The 20935-nt window shown below is 41.3% G+C and overlaps 1 protein-coding gene across 2 annotated transcripts in view; it reads left to right on the forward strand.

The window, feature by feature from the left end:
* spag16 (sperm associated antigen 16) overlaps positions 1-20935 on the forward strand; it is a 773550-nt gene that overhangs the window by 67528 nt on the left and 685087 nt on the right. For both annotated transcript variants that reach the window (XM_073046458.1, XM_073046459.1), the window contains one exon: positions 13730-13863. In XM_073046458.1, coding sequence (XP_072902559.1) covers positions 13730-13863 — 134 coding nt within the window. The remainder of the gene's footprint in view (positions 1-13729; positions 13864-20935) is intronic.

Raw genomic sequence — 20935 nt, forward strand, 5'->3', positions numbered from 1 at the left:
ACGCAAAAGATTCTGCAGATGCTGGATGTCCAAAGCAAAACTCGCAAAATGCTGGAGGAACTCAGCAGGTCAGGGAGCATTTTATGGGGAGGAATAAATAGTCAGCATTTTGGAACGAGACACTTCAATGGGGGAGAATGTTGAAGTAAGAAGTTGGGAGGTGATAGGTGGAAGAGATGATGGGCTGAAGAAGGAATCTAATAGGAAATTACAGTGGACCATGAGAGAAAATGAAGAAAGAAGTTTGTGATATTGTAAGTCCGAAAAAGAATGTGTAACAAATTAATCGGTTTTAATAGAAATCCACAATTTGTGCACGTATTGTAAGAAGGTATTACATTGAGAGCTTTGATTCATTTATTCCTGATTTTCGAGTTATATAAAATTTCAAAGCATATTTTAGGCTGTATTCCAGCAACTCTTCAGTCTGGAAAAGATATCTACAATTAGCCTATCCAGATATTTTGAATGAATTCTATTGGATTGGGATTTAGGAGATTTGAGATCTGACTGCAGATCAGTTGAAAGGGTGTTGATATTATCTTGGGTTAGAAGCAGTGTACCGATGCAATGTACAGATCACTTTGCATCTGTACATCTTAACTGGCAGATTTGTGGGACTCCTGAGTTCAAGCTTAAGTGCAGGATTCCACTCAACTAAATGCTCTCTGGGGACATTGGTATTGCATGTTTAATCCCCATAAAGCATCCACCAACAGATCACAGACTTACTCAAGATCCCCTATTGGGGAAATCTTCAGGCTGAACCAGTATCAGTTCAACTAGGTTTTGAAAGATATTGGTAGGATATTAATTATGTTGGTTTATCTTTCTTGATTTACTTCAGTTGAATAGATTTAATTTAACTTAATTGTTTTATTATTATTGTCACTATATTTAATGCTTCCATTTTAATAATTTCCTATTGTAATTTTATATTTTTGCTGGGGAGGATTGAAACTAATTTGGCAGAGGTGTGGGAACTGGAGTAATATGGAGCACCTTCATTGCCTGACCAATCAAGAATCTATCAACCTCTGCCTTAAATACATATAAAGACATGAACTCTATAGCTGCCTGTGGCAATGAATTGCATAAATTTGCAACTCTACAGCTAAAGAAATTCCTCCTCATCTCTGTTCTTAAAGGACGCTTCTCTATTCTGAGGCTGTGCCCTCTGGTCTTAGACTCTCCTATGATAGGAAACATCCTCTCCACAGTCACTCTATTAAGGCCTTTCACCATTCGGTAGATTTCAATTAGGTCACCCCTCATCTGAATTCTATTGAATACAGGCCTGAGTATTCAAGTGGTATACCGTGGCCAAGTGGTTAAGGAGTTGGTCTAGTGATCTGAAGGTTGCTAGTTTGAGCCTCAGCTAAGATGGTGTGTTGTGTCCTTGACCAACACTTAACCACACATTGTTCTGTGACGACACCGGTGCCAAGCTGTATCGGCCCTTGCCCTTCCCTTGGACAATATCGGTGGCGTGGAGAGGGGAGACTTGCAGCAGGGACAACTGCCAGTCTCCCATACAACCCTGTGCCCTGGAAACTTTCCAAGGTGCAAATCCATGGTCAATCACAGGCTTAGAGCATCAAATGGTCTTCATATGGCAAGCTGTCAATCCTGGAATCATTTGCCTCCTTTGAACCATCTCTAGTTTCAACATGTCATTTTTTATGATAAGAGGCCCAAAACTGCTCACAATACTCCAAGTGAGGCCTCACTAGTGCTTTATAAAGTCTCAACATTACATCCTTGCCTTTATATTCTAGTCCTCCTGAAATGAATGCTAATATTGCATTTGTCTTCCTCACCACAGACTCAACCTGCAAACTAACTTTTAAGGAATCTTGCACAAGGAATCCCTAGCTTTTAGATTTCTAAGGACTCTCCCAGGACTTTGCACCTCAGATTTTTGAATTTTCTCTCCACCTAGAAAATAGTCTACCTTTTCATTTCTCCTACCAAAGTTTATAACCAGACACATCCTGACACTGTATTTCTTTGTCCATTTGCCTGATCTGGAAGTCCTTCTGTAGTCTCTGTACTTCCTCAAAACCACCTGCCCCTCCATGTATCTATGTATATTCTGCAAACTTTGCAACAACACTCCGTCATCCAAATTGTTGACATATAACATAAAAAGAATCGGTCCCAACACAGACCCATGTGATAGGGTCATAAAGAATGCTTTTGGCACTCTGGCCTTCATAAGTCAATGTACTGAGTACAAGAGTTAGGATGTTATACTGAAATTATGAAAGACATTGGTGAGGTCTAACTTGGATTATTGTGTGCAGTTTTGGTCACCTCCCTACAGGAAAGATTAAATAAGTTAGAAATTATGCAAAGATAATTTACAAGAGTTTTCCCAAGTAAGGAAAACTCTTTTCTTTACCTGAGTAAGGAAAGATTAAAGGTTAGAACTTTATTTCCTAGGGTTTAGGCGATCGAAGGGAGATTTGATAGAGGTAAAATTGTGAGGGGTAGATAGGGTAAATACAAGTAGGCTTTTTCACTGAGATTGAGTGGAACTACAACTAGAAGTCATGGGTTAGGGCTGAAAGGGAAATATTTAAGGGGAACATGAGGGGGAATTTCTTCACTCAAAGGGTGGTGAAAGTGCAGAGCAAGTTATCAGTGCAAGTGGTGGATGCGGATTCGATTTCAACATTTAAGAGAAATTTGGATAGGAACTTAGAAGGGAGGGGTCTGGAGAGCTACGGTCCAGGTACTAGGCAGATTATTGGTCCAGCATGGACTAGATAGGCTGAAGGGCCTGTTTCTGTGCTGTAGTAGTTTATGACTATGACTCCAAACAGAAATTTAAAATATTAATATTCATGTAATTGAAAATTGCAGCAGGAGACCAGTTGGCCCAAAGGATAGTTTACATTTAACCTATAAGGTCCTAGTTTGTATTTCCACATATGTTGCAACTAATTGAATTGCTTTTTAGCACTGAGCTACATAAGTGCATAACAAACATTTTCAAAACTTCACAATTTTGACTCGTCAAATGGTTTGAATCTGCAAGGCAAGTGGCTAACCAGCATCTTTCAAAATGAGATGAATTGTAGATGGTTATATACTGCAAGGGATAAAGAGAGAGACAAAGTTTTCAACCTCTGCAATGGGAGATGTGTTGGAGGAAATGGAGAATGAGAAACGTAGCCGGTATCTATAAGGGGCCTGGTGGCTTTTAAAAATACAAGCATGAGCACAAATTATGAAGACTATCAATTACAGAAGTCAGGTTCTAAGGACCTGAGTATAGTGCCATAAGTGAGTAGTCAATGTCAGTGAAGGCAAGTTCAAGTGTCAGATTCTACCAACTTTAAGGTAAGATATAACAGGACTAGGCCACTTGATTCCAACAGCACTGCTTTGGCATTTCATCATAGCTGATCCAATTTTTCTCTCAGCCCCAAGCTCTTGCCATTTCCTTGTATCCCTTCATTTCCTAACCAATCAAGAATCTATCAATCCTTGCCTTACATATATAGACTTGACCTCCAAAGCTGCCTGTGGCAAGGGATTCTGCAGATTTGCCACTCTCTGGCTAAAGAAATTCCTCCTCATCTTTGTTATAAAAGGATGACCCTCTATTCTGTGGCTGTATCCTCTAGTCTTAGACTCTCCTTCCATAGGAAACATCCTCTCTGCAACCACTTTTTCACTATTCGGTAGGTTCCAATGAGGTTACCCCTCATTCTTCTGAATTTCAATGAATACAGGCCCAGAGCCATCAGACACTCTTCCTATGACAAGCCATTCAGTCCTGGAATTATTATTGCAAACTTTCTTTGAACCTTCTCCAGTTTCAGCACATCCTTTTTAAGATAATAGGCCCAAAACTGCTCACAAATGAGATCTCACTAGTGCTTTATAAAATATAAACATTACATCTTTGCTTTTATATTCTAGTCCTCTTGATTTTGAATTGAATTCACTTTATTTTTTACATTCTTCACATACATGAGGAGTAAACATCGTTACGTCTCCGTCTAAATGTGCAATGTGCAATCATAGTAATTTATAATAAATAGAACAGTCAATGTAACATAGAAATACACTCAAATCATTCTGATGGCCTGGTGGAAGAAGCTGTCCCAGAGCCTGTTTGTCCTGGCTTTTATGCTGCGGTATCGTTCCCTGGATGGTAGCAGCTGGAATAGTTTGTGATTGGGGTAGCTCAGGTCCCCAATGATCCGTCAGGCCCTTTTTACACACCTATCTTTCTAAATGTCCTGAATAATAGGAAGTTCACAACTACAGATGCGCTGGGCTGTCCACACCAATCTCTGCAGAATTCTACAATTAAGGGAGGTACAGTTCCCATATCAGGCAGTGATGCAGCCAGTCAGGATTCTCTCAGTGGTGCGCTTGTAGAAAAATCTTAGGATTTGGGGACCCATGTCAAACTTCCTCAACTGTCTGATGTGAAAGAGGCACTGTTGTGCTTTTTTCACCACACAGCTGCTATGTACAGACCACATGAGGTCCTCAGTGTTGTGGATGCTAAGGAACTTAAAGCTGTTTACCCTCACAACCCCAGATCCATTGATGTCAATAGGGGTTAGTCCATCTCCATTCCTCCTTGTAATCCAGAACCAGTTGCTTTGTTTTGCTAACATTTTATTTGCCCTCCTCACCACAGACTCAACCTGAAAATTAACCTTTAGGAAATCCTGCACAAGGATTCCCAGGTCCCTTTACACCTCAGTTTTTTTGTATTTTTTTCTCAATTTAGAAAATAGTCAACTCTTTTATTTCTTTTACCAAAGTGCATGACTCTTCCAGACACTCTATTCCATCTGCCATTTCTTTTCCCATTCTCCTAATGTGTCTAAGTCCTTTTGTAGCCTTTTTGCTCCAAACTGCCTGCCTCTCCACTTACTTTCATATTGCCTGCAAACTTTGCAACAAAGCCATTAATCCTTCCATTCAAATCATTGACATATACTGTAAAAAGAATCAGTCTCGACACAGGCCCTCATGGAACACCACTAGCTATCAGCCAGAAAAGACTTCCTTTATTCCCACTCGTTGCCTCCTGTCAATCAGCTACAGTTTTATCTATCTATTTATCATGTATGGAACCTTGTCAAATGCCTTCTGAACATCAACCGTTTCTCCTTTGTCTACCCTGCTTGTTATTTCTTCAAATAACTCCAATAGATTTGTCAGGCAAGACTTTCCCATGAGAAAACCATGCTGATGAAGGCCTATTTAATCTTGTGCCTCTGAGTGCCCTGAGATCTCATCCTTAATAATTGACTCCAACATCTTCTCAACCACTGAAATCAGACTAACTGGCCTATAGTTTCCTTTCTTCTGCCTCTCTCCCTTCTTGAAGAGTGGAGTGACATTTACAATTTTCCAGTCTTTTGGAACCATACCAGAATCTAGTGACTCTTGAAAGATCATTACTAATGCCTCCGTGACTTGTTTTTCTACCTCTTTCAAAACTTTCAGAACTCTGGGGTGTACACCATCTGGTCCAGGTGACTTATCTATCTTCAGACCTTTTAGTTCCCCAAGAACCTTCTCTCTGGTTATGGTAAATTCACACACTTCATTACCCCTGACACGTGAAAGTTTCACCATATTGCTAGTGTCTTTCACCATGAAGACTGATGCAAAATACTTATTCAGTTTGTCCGCCATTCTGCTGCTCCCCATTGGTACCTTTCGAGCATCGTTTTCCACTTGTCACATGCACACTCGCTTCTCTTTTACATTTTTTGTATCTGAACAATCTTTTGTATCATCTTTAATATTATTGGCTAGTTTACTTTCGTATTCTATCTTTACCTTCTTAATGACTTTTTTAGTTGCCTTCTGTTGGTCTTTAAAAGCTTCCCAATCCACTAAACTCCTTCTAAATTTTGCTATATTATATGCCCTCACGTTGACTTTTCTGTTTGCCTTGACTTCTCTTGTTAACCACAGTTGTGTCATCTTTCCTTTAAATTCTACTTCTTTGGGATGTATATATCCTGTGCATTCCAAATTGCTTCCAGAAATTCCTGCCATTGCTGTTCTGCCATTGTCCCTGCCAGTGTTCTTTTTCAATCAATTCTGACCAGCTCCTCTCTCATGCCTCTGTAATTTCCTTTACTCCACTATAATACTGATACATCTGACCTTAGTTTCTCCTTAACAAATTTAAGGGTGAAATCTATCATATTATGATCACTTTCTCCTCAGGGTTCTTTTACCTTAAACTCGCTAATAAATTCTGGTTCATTGCACAACACCTAATCCAGAATAGCTGATCCTCTACTGGCTCAACCATGAGCTTCTAAAAGCTATCTTATAAGTGCTCTAGAAATTCCCCCTCCTGGAGTCCAGCTCCAACCTAATTTTCCCAATCTATCTGCATATTGAAGCTCCCATGATTATTGTAATATTGCCCTTTTGGCATGCATTTTCTATCTCCCATTCTACAAACATTGTAATTTGTAGGCTACATCTATAGCACTGTTTGGGGTTTGTACAGAATTCCCATCAGGGTATTTTCGCACTTGCAGCTACTTAGCTTTATCCACAATGCTTCAACACCTTCCGAGCCTGTCACCTCTTTCTAATAATTTGATTTCATTTTTATAAACTAAGCAATGTCGCCCCCCCACCCAGTCTTCATGTGTGTTCTTTCAAAACAATATGTATCCTTAGACATATTAAGATTTCAGCTCCCAGCTGAAATCTTCCTTCAGCCATGATTCAGTGATGCCAACAAAGGCATACATGCCAATCTGCCACAGTGCTGCAAGTTCATATGCCTTATTCCATATACTGCACACATTCAAATACAACACCTTCAGTCCTGATTTTCACCCTTCTCAATTCTGTTTGCCTTTCACATTGCAACCCATCTCGTTGACTGCAATTTTGCCCTATCCACAACCTCTTTGCCTCTGTTTGTAAATGAGCTACCTCATCTCCTACACTATTATCTGCCTTTCCAATGAGACTTGCATTGAAATCTATGCAGCTCAGGGTGTTAGTTGCACCATGCTCAACCTTTTGATTCCTAACTTTGTCCAAGATCTTACCAACATCTGCCTCCACAAGCTCTCCACTAACTGTTCTGGCACTCTGGTTCTTATCCCCTTGTAACACCAGTTTACACTCCACCATGCAGCATTAACAAGCCTTCCCACGAGGATATTAGTCCCCCTCTAGTTCAGGTGCAAGTCATTCCTTTCAGTACAGGTCCCACCTTCTCTGGAATAGAGCCCAATGATCCAAAAATCTTATGCCCTCCCTCTTACAGCAACTCTTTAGCCATGTGTTAAACTGTATGATCTTCCAGGTTCTGGCCTCACTAGCATGTGGTACATTTAGCAATCCTGAGATCATAACCCTGGAGGTCCTGCATTTTAAATTAGCATCTTACTCCCTATCCCTTACAACAATCCTTGTCCATAAAATTCACCACATTTAATTTATTCCAGTTTTGTTCCACAGAAGTTGAGAAGTCCAGTGCTGTAATTTAAAAATCACAAAACTTTTTAAATCAGCCAACATGACTGTTGAAATCCTAAAATTTACCTGTTGAAGAGCTTCAATACAAATACATAATTTTATCATCAAAACCTGGAAAGGAGAAAATACAAAGGAACATCAGGGATGCTGTAATCCTGGTCCATCTTCAAGAAAGGAGTTAAATCCAACTGTGATATTACAGAGGGTCTTACAGCTAAATGCCATGCAATGTCATTGCTCTCTGAATTGCAATTTGATTTTTGGCTGTCTAGAAGCTCAGGGGTAATGATCTTTACTGTCAAAGCATTTGCCATTAAGATCAACTGCTTTCAACCTCTCTAAAGTTGTTGGATCTTATCGATTGTCAAGAAATTGACCTGATCATCCACAGAAACCTGTCTTAGTCATGTTTACTCCTTAAGGGCAAGTGAGCCATGATACAAACTAACGGTACACAACAGTAAAGATAAGTGTCAGATAAAGCTGCATCAATGCTCAACATTTAGCTCAATCTTTCTTGCTCTAATGCTGCTCATTTTCACCAACAAATGTCTTGCGGATTGGAATTAATGAGAAACCTTTCAGCTTATGATAGCTATACCCCAGATCAAGATCTCTGTAGAGAAGCAGCAATACTTAAAATGACCCTGAGGCCGAGACCACAACTTCATCATCTGATTCACCAGTGCATATAAGGAGGACCTTATATTCAATGTCTGCAAGGCCTAGACCTCTATCAACCTGTCCCCTCGGTACCATGCTCTGCTGCAGCAATAAAGGTTAATGACAAGGCTCGAGAAAACATATCACATTTACAATTTTTTAGTATAAGATAAAATGCACCTCCACAGCCCTTGGTCAGTTGATGAAAAGTGTATTTGAAGATCAACACTTTAGGCTGACAAAGCCACTATCATCACTAGATTTTGCTTCCCAGTTAGGTAATTCCATAATGCCCTCTTTTGATAACTGGAAAACTATTTAAATAGTTTGATTTGAAAGGGGGAGGGGGAAATCCGAAATGATAGGAGAAGACAGGAGGGGGAGGGATGAAGCTAAGAGCTGGAAAGTTGATTGGCAAAAGGGATACACAGCTGGAGAAGGGAGAGGATCATGGGACGGGAGGCCTAGGGAGCAAGAAAGGGGAAGGGGAGCACCAGAGGGAGATAGAGAGCAGGCAAGGAGTGATTGTGAGAGGGACAGAGAAAAAAAGAGGAAAAAAGGGGGAATGAATAAACAAACAAACAAATAAAGGATGGGGTAAGAAGGGAAGGAGGTGCATTAATGGAAGTTAAAGAAATCAATGTTCATGCCATCAGGTTGGAGGCTACCCAGGAGGAATATAAAGTGCTGTTCCTCCAACCTGAGTGTGGCTTCATCTTGACAATAGAGGAGGCCATGGATAGACATATCAGAATGGGAATGGGACGTGGAATTAAAATGTGTGGCCACTGGGAGATCCTGCTTTCTTTGGTGGACAGAGCATAGGTGTTCAGCGAAACGGTCTCCCAGTCTGTGTCAGGTCTCACCAATATATAGGAGGCCGCACTGGGAGCACCAGACGCAGTATATCACACCAGTGTTGCCTCACTTGGAAGGACTGTCTGGGGCCCTGAATGGTGGTGAGAGAGGAAGTATAAGAGCAGGTGCAGCACTTGTTCCGCTTACATGGATAAGTGCCGGGGGAGAGATCAGTGGGAAGGGACAAGGGGGATGAATGGACAAGGGAGTTGCGTAGGGAGCAATCCCTGTGGAAAGCAGAAAGGTGGGTGGGGAGATGTGCTTGGTGGTGGGATCCCATTGGAGGTGGCGGAAGTTACGGAGAATTATATGTTGGAACTGGAGGCTGGTGGGGTGGTAGGTGAGGACAAGGGGAACTCTATCCCTAGTGGGGTGGCGGGAGGATGGGGTAAGAGCAGGTGTGTGTGAAATGGGAGAGATGTGTGTGAGAGCAGAGTTGATGGTGGAGGAAGGGAATCCCCTTTCTTTAAAAAAGGAAGACATCTTCTTCGTCCTGGAATGAAAAACCTCATCCTGAGAGCAGATGCGGCGGAGACAGAGGAATTGCGAGAAGAGGATGGCATTTTTGCAAGAGACGGTGGGAAGAGGAATAGTCCAGGTAGCTGTGAGAGTCTGTAGGCTTATAGTAGACATCAGTAGATAAGCCATCTCCAGAGATATAGACTGAAAGATCAAGAAAGGGGAGGGATGTGTCAGAAATGGACCAGGTAAATTTGAGGGCAGGGTGAAAGTTGGAGGCAAAGTTAATGAAGTCAACAACCTCAGCATTCATGCAGGAAGCAGCACCCCAGATAGTCCTTCCAGGTGAGGCGACACTTCACCTGTAAGTTGGCTGGTGTGATATACTGCATCCGGTGCTCCCAGTGCGGCCTTCTATATATTGGTGAGACCCGACGCAGACTGGGAGACTGTTTCGCTGAACACCTACGCTCTGTCCACCAGAGAAGGCAGGGTCTCCCAGTGCCCACACATTTTAATTCCATGTCTCATTCCCAGTCTGATATGCCTATCCATGGCCTCCTCTACTGTCAAGATGAAGCTACACTCAGGTTGGAGGAACAACACCTTGTATTCCGTTTGGGTAGCCTCCAACCTGATGGCATGAACATTGATTTCTCTAACTTCCGTTAATGCCCTCCCTCCCCTTCTTATCCCATCCCTTATTTATTTATTTATTTATTTATTCTTCCTTCTCTCTCTCTCTCTCTCTCTCTCTCTCTCTCTCTCTCTCCCCCTTTTCTCTTTTTTCTCTCTCTGTCCCTCTCACAATCACTCCTTGCCTGCTCTCCATCTCCCTCTAGTGCTCCACTCCCCCTTTTTTTCTCCCGAGGCCTCCTGTCGCATGATCCTCTCCCTTCTCCAGCTGTGTATCCCTTTTGCCAATCAACTTTCCAGCTCTTAGCTTCACTAAGAATAAATAAATAAGCAATATATATTGAGAATATGAGATAAAGAATCCCTGAAAGTGAGTCCATTGGTTGTGAAAACATTTCAGTGATGAGGCAAATGAATTGAGTGATGTTATCCCCTTTTGTTCAAGAGCCTGATGGTTGAGGGGTAGTAACTTTTCTTGAACCTGGTGGTGTGAGTCTTGAGGCTCCTGCACCACCTCCCTGATGGCAGCATTGAGAAGAGAGTATAACCTGGATGGTTAAGTTCCTGATGATGAATGCTGCTTCTTGCAGCAATGCTCCCTGAAGATGAGCTCAAAGGTGGTCAAGAGGTAGTTTCTCCCTCCCCTCCCCTCCCCTCTCCTTTTAAATCTTCTCAGCTTTTTTTCTCCAGTCCTACCAAAGGATTTTGGTCTGAAACATCGACTCTATGCTTTTCCATTGATGCTGCCTGGCCTGTTGTGTTCATCCAGCATTTTGTGCATGTAGTTAGGAATGTGTCTGGATGGGTGTGCCTATTGGCAACTCTCAAGAAATTAAACACAATCCAAGATAAAGCAGCCTATTTGATCAGTACTCTATCAACTATTCTAAATATTTATTCCCTCCACCACCAAACACACTGCCTTCCTCACCAAGAAGGACAAGGATCACAGGTGCATGGAAAAGTCATCATCTTCAAGAAAGGAATTCCTCCTAAGTCACATACCATCTTATCTCAAATAACTTTTGTCTTTCCTTCATGTTTTTGAATCTATTTACTGGACCTCAGATCTGTGGAAAATAAATAAATTGTATGATTAAATACTATGTTTGTCATTCTGTCCAGTATCCTAGTAACTATTATGGTGTTTTATCTTATGCCAGTTGCAAGCTATTCCCTCTAGTTCAAGTGCTATTAGGCTAAATGTTAGGGGAAAGTGTAATCTGAATACTTGATTTATGGAACCTGTTAGAAATCAGGGTATGGACACTAATATGTGGAAAAGTGAGGGCTTTGATTGAACAATTATATGGCGTTCTTCAATAATTCTGCTGTTTGGATATGTGTACATGACCATCTTGAGAATCTGTAGCTTTGTGGGTGCTTTGACCTGGCATGGAGACAAATGAATTGAAGCATTGATGATGCAAAACATTAGTTATCCAAAAGTTTAGTTATTAAAGTTTTCATCTTTTGTTCTTGAATCATTTCCATCTTAATCCTTCCTGTTGTGCAACATACTCCACAAATATGTCGAAGTAGATTAATGCCTAAGAAGTATAATATGAGTTGCTTAATGACTATTGCCTCTACAGTGATGAAATGCTTTGAGACATTGGTCATGACTAGACTGAACTCCTGCCTCAGCAAGGGCCTGGACCCACCGAAATTTGCTTATTGCCATTATAGGTTAATGGCAGATGCAATCTCAATGGCTCTTCACACAGCTTTAGACCACCTGGACAACACACACCTATGTCAAGATGCTGTTCATCGACTATACTCAGCAGTTAATACCATAATTCCCACAATCCCGATTGAGAAGTTGCAAAACTTGGGCCTCTGTACCTCCCTCAGCAATTGGATCTTCGACTTCCTAACTGGAAGACCATAATCTGTGCTGATTGGTGATAACATCTCCTCCTCATTGACGATCACCACTGGTACACCTCAGGCATGCGTGCTTAGTCCACTGCTCTACTCTCTGTATACCCATAATTGTGTGGCTAGGCATAGCTCAAGTACCATCTATAAGTTTGTTGATGATACAGCCATTGTTGGTAGAATCTCAGGTGGTGACGAGAGGGCATACAAGATTGAGATATGCCAGCTAGTTGAGTGGTGTCACAGCAACAATATGGCACTCAACGCCAGGAAGGGTATGACGAAGGAATACATACCAATCCTCAGAGAGGGATCAGAAGTGGAGAGTGTGCGCAGTTTCAAGTTCCTGGGTGTCAAGATCTCTGAGGATCTAACCTGGTCCCAACATATCGATTCAGTTATAAAGAAGGCAAGACAGCGGCTATACTTCATTAGAAGTTTAAAGAGATTTGGCATGTCAACAAATACACTCAAACACTTCTATAGCTGTACCGTGGAGAACATTCTAATAGGCTGCATCATTGTCTGGTATTGGGGGTGGGGGGCTACTGCACAGGATTGAAAGAAGCTGCAGAGAGATGCGAATTTAGTGGGCTCCATCTTGGGTACCAGCCTACAAAGCACCCAGGACATCTGCAAGGAGTGGTGTCTCAGAAAGGCAGCGTCCACTAATAAGCACCTCCATCTCCCAGGGCATGCCCTTTTCTCACTGTTACCATCAGGTAGGAGGTACAGAAGCCTGAAGGCACACACGCTATGATTCAGGAACAGCTTCTTCCCCTCTGCCATCCGATTCCTAAATGGACATTGAACCCTTGGACACTACCTCACTTTTCAATATATATTATTTCTGTTTTTGCACTGTTCAATATATGTATACTGTAATTGATTGATTTATTTATATATATATGTATTTATTTCTTCTTCTTCTTCTATATTATGTATTGCATTGAACTGCTGCTGCTAAGTTAACAAATTTCACTACACATGCCGGTGATAATAAACCTGACTCTGATTCTGAAGTAGAACACTCCGCTTGTCTCTCTGAAAACTACGCATGGCACAGATATTTGAAATGCTTCTAGAGAAACAAACTTTTGTATCTTAACCTCCCCCTCTGTTGCATTTGAGTTGATAGACCCCAAAAGATAAAAAGGGCAAGATAATTATTATCTCCAAATAGCATCTAATGTAGAATGTACAAGAGAATTAATTCAAAAATTCTAGATGCACAAAACTTTATTTAGTGGAATTTGGAGCACTGTTGTTCTAGGAATCACCTATGCTGTAAAGCACAATGTCATATTTAAGGTGCCCTAATAATCATTGTGGCTGGAGGAATGATTTTGATTATTATGAAAGGATGTGCTTACAACCTAAAAATTTTCTTTGCATCATTAAAGTTAATATACTAAATATAACTGGTAGGAAATTATTCATGGAATTACTGTTAGCTGTGTGTTTCTGACAAATCAGAAATTAATATGATAATTTCTAAATGAAAGTTAATTGTGAGAACATAATGGTGTTGTAACATTTATTATAAGGTATGTTCATTGGTTGCTCTAGTAAATCATAATTTTAGTTGTGTTTCATGTGCTAGTACCAGACGTTGTTCTGAGTATTGGTTAACATTTTATTATGACCTTTAAAGATGAAATAATATTCAAATAATTTATTTACTCAACAGATAAAGAAGATAATAAAATACACTTCTTTGTATTGATAGGATTCTGACTTTCCTATTGACACAAGAGTGAACCCTTACCTTGCTCAGATGAAAAGTACTCCCAGTATTTTGCTTCGAACAGGTGGATGTAAAATGACAAAGACTCTCAAAGTTCATGAGCTGGCAGTGAGCTGGTAAGCAAAATACATATATTATCATTGTCAGCATTCGTTTGAGATTGGGAATGTGTGTTTTTTTACATTGGAGTGAAACAAATACTTTTTCAGGTTTAAGGCTCCTTGGGCAAGCTGTAGGCATTAAATTTCAGCAGTTTTGATGGTAGGAATTGGCTCTCATCTCCAGTGACTTATTTTGACATTGGATACTCAACATAGGTGTGGTTCTAGTGTTCTAATGTTGATAAACATTGATTATATTTGCTCTGCTTTTAGTTTTGCAGAGGTCAAGATTTTGTATGCAAATTTGTGATCTTACTAATGTTCTAGGATGGTGAAATTTGATGCCAGGAATTACATAGAACTACTAAGGTGTTTACAGAATCATAACTAGACACCGTATTTACAGTATTGGTGACTTATAGAATTTGCTAAATACATTTTAGAATGCTTTAAGAAAATTGCAGTGAGCATTCTGAAAAGACCAAATTAGTGAAATTGTTGGTAATAAGTTGTTATCTTTTAATGTGCATCACAATTAAGTTAATCTATACCAATTTTCAAACTATGTGTACATACAATACATATCTTTATTCAATTTAAAATAAATGTTCAGCTTATTTGACATTCTTATGTTTGTGAGATGTGTGTCTTGAAATCTATTTCACTATCTTAAACTTTTGGACAAAGTTGATAACAAAAGATTGTTTTCATTCTGTCAGATTCAAAATTTCCTGCATTTATTGAAAAGTTTAACAAAATGCATCAAAAGTCTTAGGCACATATACTGTATATAGCTAGTGTGCTGAAGACTTTTGCACGTTACTGTATTTGTCAATGTGGAGTGGAGAGCAAGTTTGTAAATCTGGTGGAAGCAAAAATGTTGGGAATGGTAAGGGTGGAGCGCCATGGGAGGAGTGTGGGACATGTGGCAAAGGAGTGCCTGGGGTGGGGAGGTGGTGTGAGTGTAGACAGCAGGCAAGGTCATTTTAATCCAAACAATTGGTTTATTGATCATTACAGAATATCTCTTTGGTGCTTTCTGCTTCCTCCCCTTATCCCAGCATAATTCCTCTCATCCCAACATGATTCCCCTCATCCCAACATAATTCCCCTCTTCTTGTCCCCTTCCTGCTTTCAGTCCACAATAGAGACCCGTATCAGAATCAGGATTATCATCACTCACGTATGTCATGAAATTTTGATTTTTTATGCAGAAATACAGTGCAATTCTAGTTTGGCAATGGTATTTTCTTGCTCTTACCAGCCCATTCCAGGTCCAAGGCTTGGATCACCATTGACTAGAATCCTCAGATTCAGATTTATTTATCACACGTACATTAAAATATACAGTGCAATGAGTAATTTGTGTAAACCAACACATATATCGACGTGCTGGAGCCAGCCCAAAAGTGTCGCCTCACGTTCCCGCATCTACGTAACATGCTCATAATGCTTGGCAGAACAACAGAGAATACAGTAAGTAACAAAACATTAACGTTAAAATAAGCCCATTTCAACATTCCCACCCTCCCTCCAACTCACCTCCACACACAGACAACCTTCCAACTCCAGAATCCAAACTCCATTCTCCAGGCTCCAGGCTCCAGTCATCAGGCTTCCACTTCCAGACTTCTGTTTGGCCTTCAGGCTCTGATCTTTGGTATTAACCCTGAATTAGATGATGATGGGACCAGAGCTCCAGGTACGCTGACTGACCAGTCTTCATGCCTCCTCCTCACACAGACTCATCCGAATGTGGGACAGCCCAATATCCACAGATGTCTTTTGTCATTGGTCCACGTTGCTGGCCTTTGAACTCAAGCTGAGGTGTACACTCCAGATGTACTTTATTTCATGTTCACATTATTGGCCATTGAGCATGGAGTGTAAGTCTTGACTCTGAATGTCCTTTGTCATCTGTCCACAGCATTGGCCTTTGAACACAGAGTGCGGTGTGGAGGCCTTACTTCTAACTCCACAACATCATTGTTACTAAGCCATAACCTAACCCCTAACTCCCATCGCTGTCCACAAAACTATAAAAAACAACTAAGTCTCAGCCATAATCCTGACAGAAACACAGCTTGACATTATCTTAACTGGAAAATTCTTTGATAGGTTTAACTATTTTATTGTATGCTGACCATTATTTGGTAGAATCATTACTAGGCCCCATAACATTTAAATTGCCGTATCAGATTATGATACAACCTGTCAGAATGCTTTCTAAAGTAATCTGTTGAAGTGTGTCAGAGTGTTTAATGATAAGGTCTTCCCCCTTAACCTCCCTAGAAATTAAAGACACTGGTGCTCTTTCCTTATGAGTGCATCAAAGTTCTGGGTCTGGAACAGGTCATCTGACATGTTAATGCCCAAGAACTTAAAGCTCCACTGCTGATCCAGTGATATTAAATATATTTATTTATATATATATATTATATATTTAATATATATAATATATATTTAATATATGATATACATTTAATATCCACTGATATTAAATGCAGCATCTCCAAGTTTGCGGATGACACGAAGCTGGGTGGCGGTGTTAGCTGTGAGGAGGATGCTAAGAGGATGCAGGGTGACTTGGATAGGTTAGGTGAGTGGGCAAATTCATGGCAGATGAAATTTAATGTGGATAAATGTGAGGTTATCCACTTTGGCTGCAAGAACAGGAAAACAGATTATTATCTGAACGGTGGCCAATTAGGAAAAGGGGAGATGCAACGAGACCTGGGTGTCATTGTACACCAGTCATTGAAGGTGGGCATGCAGGTACAGCAGGCGATGAAAAAGGCAAATGGTATGTTGGCGTTCATAGCAAAAGGATTTGAGTACAGGAGCAGGGAGGTTCTACTGCAGTTGTACAAGGCCTTGGTGAGACTGCACCTAGAATATTGTGTGCAGTTTTGGTCCCCTAATCTGAGGAAAGACATTCTTGCCATAGAGGGAGTACAGAGAAGGTTCACCAGATTGATTCCTGGGATGGCAGGACTTTCATATGAAGAAAGACTGGATCGACTAGGCTTATACTCACTGGAATTTAGAAGATTGAGGGGGGATCTTATTGAAACGTATAAAATTCTAAAGGGATTGGACAGGCTAGATGCAGGAAGATTGTTTCCGATGTTGGGGAGGTCTGGAACGAGGGGTCACAGTTTAAGGATAAAGGGGAAGTCTTGTAGGACTGAGATGAGGAAGAACTTTTTCACACAGAGGGTGGTGAATCTGTGGAATTCTCTGCCACAGGAAACTGTTGAGGCCAGTTCATTGGCTATTTTTAAGAGGAAGTTAGATATGACCCTTGTGGCTAAAGGGATCAGGGGGTATGGAGAGAGAGCAGGTACAGGGTTCTGAGTTGGATGATCAGCCATGATCATACTGAATGGCGGTGCAGGCTCAAAGGGCCAAATGGCCTACTCCTGCACCTATTTTCTATGTTTCTATGTTTCTATGATCCCCCAATGCAGACTGGTGCTCTCCTTTACTTTCCTGTAGTTTTGCTGGAGATTGTTGCTCCACTCGACCATGTGTCCTATGCCACTTTATAAGCTGATTCATCACCACCTATGATTCAGCCAAAAACAGTAGTGTTGTTTGTGAATTTTAAGATGGCATTGGAGCTGTTGTTACCAATCCTCACTGATTGAGGTCTGCTGATGAGGAAGTCAAGTATACAGTTGCAGAGGAAGTTACAGAAGTCCAGGTCTTGAAGCTTGATGATGAGTTTGGATGGGATGATTGTTTTGTACAGTGAACTGTAGTTGATGATGTTGAGTTACTAATGTTCAGATGGTCCAGGGCAGAGTTAACAGCCAGAGAAATTGCATCTGCTGTTGATCCTTTGTCATAGTAGGCAAATTGGAACAGATATAGGTAATCTCTGAGGCAAGAATTTATTTCTGCCGTAACCAGCCACTTGAATAACTTCATTTAAGTTGATGTAAGCAGTTACTTCTTGAAGCAGGTGGAAACCTTAGACTAGAGAAGCAGGAGGTTGAAAATGTTGACAAATACTCCAGCCAATTGGTCTTCACAGATCTTTAGTACTCAGCCAGGTACACCATCTGTTGCAGATGCCTAGACCTTGGCCTCAGAGATTGAAGTTAAAGGGTCATCTGGAAATTTATGGGTTTGTCATAATTCTCCTTATCAATGTGCGCATAAGAGACATAGAGCATATCTGACTGATGAGGTGCTACCATTAATACTACCTAATCATACCTTATAGTCAGTTGTATTGTGCAAGTATTGCCACAGTTATCAAGCACCCACCCCTCTGTGAATACAGTTTAACTTAAATTTGCCTTTTTCTTCCAAATTGATCTTCTGAAAGTAATACCTAGATTTCTTACACAACTCTCAGTTGCCATCTCTAAATGCAGAGATCCAACCTTTGCTAGATTATGAATTTCCAGTTTTGTCAAGGGCTTCTGGGTGGGAAGTTTCAGAAGATTTTTGTAGGTACACACTACATGTGTTATGGTCCGGTCCGTGAATTCTGCATTCTGGTTCATGGTCCGGTCCGTGGACTCCAGACTCTGGGTCTTCTGGCTGTCCCTTGTTTCATTTGGGCTTAATCGTAGGCACCTGATTTTCGTCTTCGGACCAGGAATATAAGTGGCCCTGGGTTTGAGTGTAGCTGCTGGGTTTGTCTTGTCAGTATCCTGTCCTTGTCTCTGTGGGGTAAGTCAGGCTGTCTTTGCTGTTACCCTGCGGTTGGATCTGTCCCTTCCTGTCCTTGCCTCCGTTGGGTAAGCCAGGCTGTCTTTGCTGTTACCCTGAGGCTGGACTGCTCCCTTCCCTTCCCCTTCTGTACCCTCTCGCCTGGGAGCCTTGCCTGATACGCTCTCACCTGGGAGCCTCGCTGTCTAGTTCTACCACTGGAGCAAGACCGGAGCCTTGCTGTGTCCAGTTAAGGAACTGTCTTTTGTTGTTCTGGAACTGCCTCTCCGTGTCCTCACCTTCGCTAGGTAGGTCCACCCTTTTGCCGCTACCTTGAGTTAGAACTGTCTCTGTGTCCATGCTTTTGCTAGGTAGATCCGGCCGTTTGCCGTTACCTAGTGTTGGGAACTGTCTCGTCGTGTTCAGCTTTCTGTGTATGAGTCCCGGCCCTATGTCCTGTTCCCAAGGAGGGGTCCCGTCTCTGTGTTCCTGTTCTCCCTTGACCAAGGCTCTGCGTTCTGCATTCCTGTCTCCCAAGACCAAGTCTGAGCTTCATGTCCTCATCCAGCCCAGGAGTCCTGCATCCTGCCCCACATCCAGTCCTATTGTCCTCGCCTAGGTCTGGAATCCGAGCCTGAGTCAAGACCTAGGTCCGGGTCCCTGTCCAGTCTCTGGCTCAGAGTCCTTGTCCAGGTTCCAAGTTCCTAGTTCCTCATCCAGGTCCCGATTTCCTAGTGTAGTCCTAGCCCAGACCCTGTATCCTAGTCTTGTCCAGGGCCTGTGTCTTGTCCAGTGTTGTTTCTTCCCCACTTCCCTTGCTTTCTTGACACACCTAGTCCTGTCCCTAGTACTTCAGTGTCTGTGTCTTGCATTTGGGTCCACTCTCAACGCCCACCTTATGACAACATGTTCTTCTGAAGCTGGTAATAACTGTTAGCTCTGCTAAAGAGTCCTTGAACATGGTTCAATTTACTGACTCCAAGCAATTCTGGATTTGCTTCTCTGCTTCTGCTGTACTGCTCTTCATAGTCCTGTTCACTACAGTCTTTGTCTGTAGGCAGGCAGAAGTAGCACAGCCAGGTGTTTGGATTTACCAAAATGAGGTGAGGGAAGTAGACATTCTTGATGGTGGCATAGCATTGATAAAGTGTCTTGAGTCCTCCAGTATTGCAGGTAATGTGTTGACAGTAATCATGTAGAGACTTCATCAAGCTAGCCTGATTTAAAGTTTCTCACCACAATGTGACAGGCTTTTCATAGTTATCCTGTTTTCGTAGTTGTTCTTGTTGATTACGGCATCTCAATTCTTCAAACGCTAGCTTGATGTCTGCCTGATGTACGGTAACAGCCTATAAATGTAAGGCTGTTATCATTTTTTAAATCTGATTTAACTGGCATATTATAGAGTTTCCTTTTACTGCCATCTCTGTATGTAAGCCACTCCTGTGCTGTAAGCATAAGCCAGTTAAGCTAGAAAATTTAACTGGAGCCAGGTCCCTAAGAACATAATACAAAAGTACAACAAAATTTTTTATTATCAAAGTACATTAATATCATCATATACAACCCTGAAATTATTTTTCCTCTGGGCATACTCAGCAAATCTATAGAATAATAACTATAACAGGATCAATGAAAGATCAACCAGAGTGCAGAAGACAATAAACTGTGCAAATGCGATTATAAATAAATAGTAATAAATAATGAGAATATGAATGATGAGATGAAGAGTGCTTAAAGTGAGATTATTGGTTGTAGGAATATTTCAATGATGGGGAAGTGAAAGTAGTTGTCCCCTTCTATTCAAGAGCCTGATGGTTGAGGGGTAGTAACTGTTCTTGAACCTGGTGGTGCAAGTCCTGAGGCTCTTGTACCTTTTACTTGATGGCAAAATCAAGAAGAAAGCATGAACTGGTTGGTGGGGATCTCTGATGAGGATGGGAACAGGTGGTAGTCTGTAAACAATCATCATCTTCTCTTGACTGCAGTTGACAGATTTGTTGAGTTGTTGTCTTCTGCATGGCTCTGGATAGGATATGTTGAAGTCATATTGAAGATCGCAGTAAGTGCTACACAGAGGAATCTTTACCCTTTTAGGAAGTGCAAACCATTCCACTCCATGAACATTAGTACAATTTGGGATCACAAACAGAAAATAATGGATGGTAAACTAGAGAGCTCTTTTATTCTTAGGCATTTTTTTTGGACCCACCATGTGTAGACCATGTGGTGATTTTTGGTGGTCAAAGCTAACACTCTGAACACCTGACTCCTGATAACAAGTGTACCAGCAAGAAGAACAGAAGACTTATAATAAGATTGATGTAATAACCAAGAACAATGATTTGAGACAGTTATTGTTATTCTTGGGAGTAAAAGACCCATCTTTACTCTGAAGGTGGCTTCTATTCTGTTGAAAGCC

Source organism: Hemitrygon akajei, chromosome 5 (genome assembly GCF_048418815.1).
Source record: "Hemitrygon akajei chromosome 5, sHemAka1.3, whole genome shotgun sequence".
NCBI lineage: Eukaryota > Metazoa > Chordata > Chondrichthyes > Myliobatiformes > Dasyatidae > Hemitrygon > Hemitrygon akajei.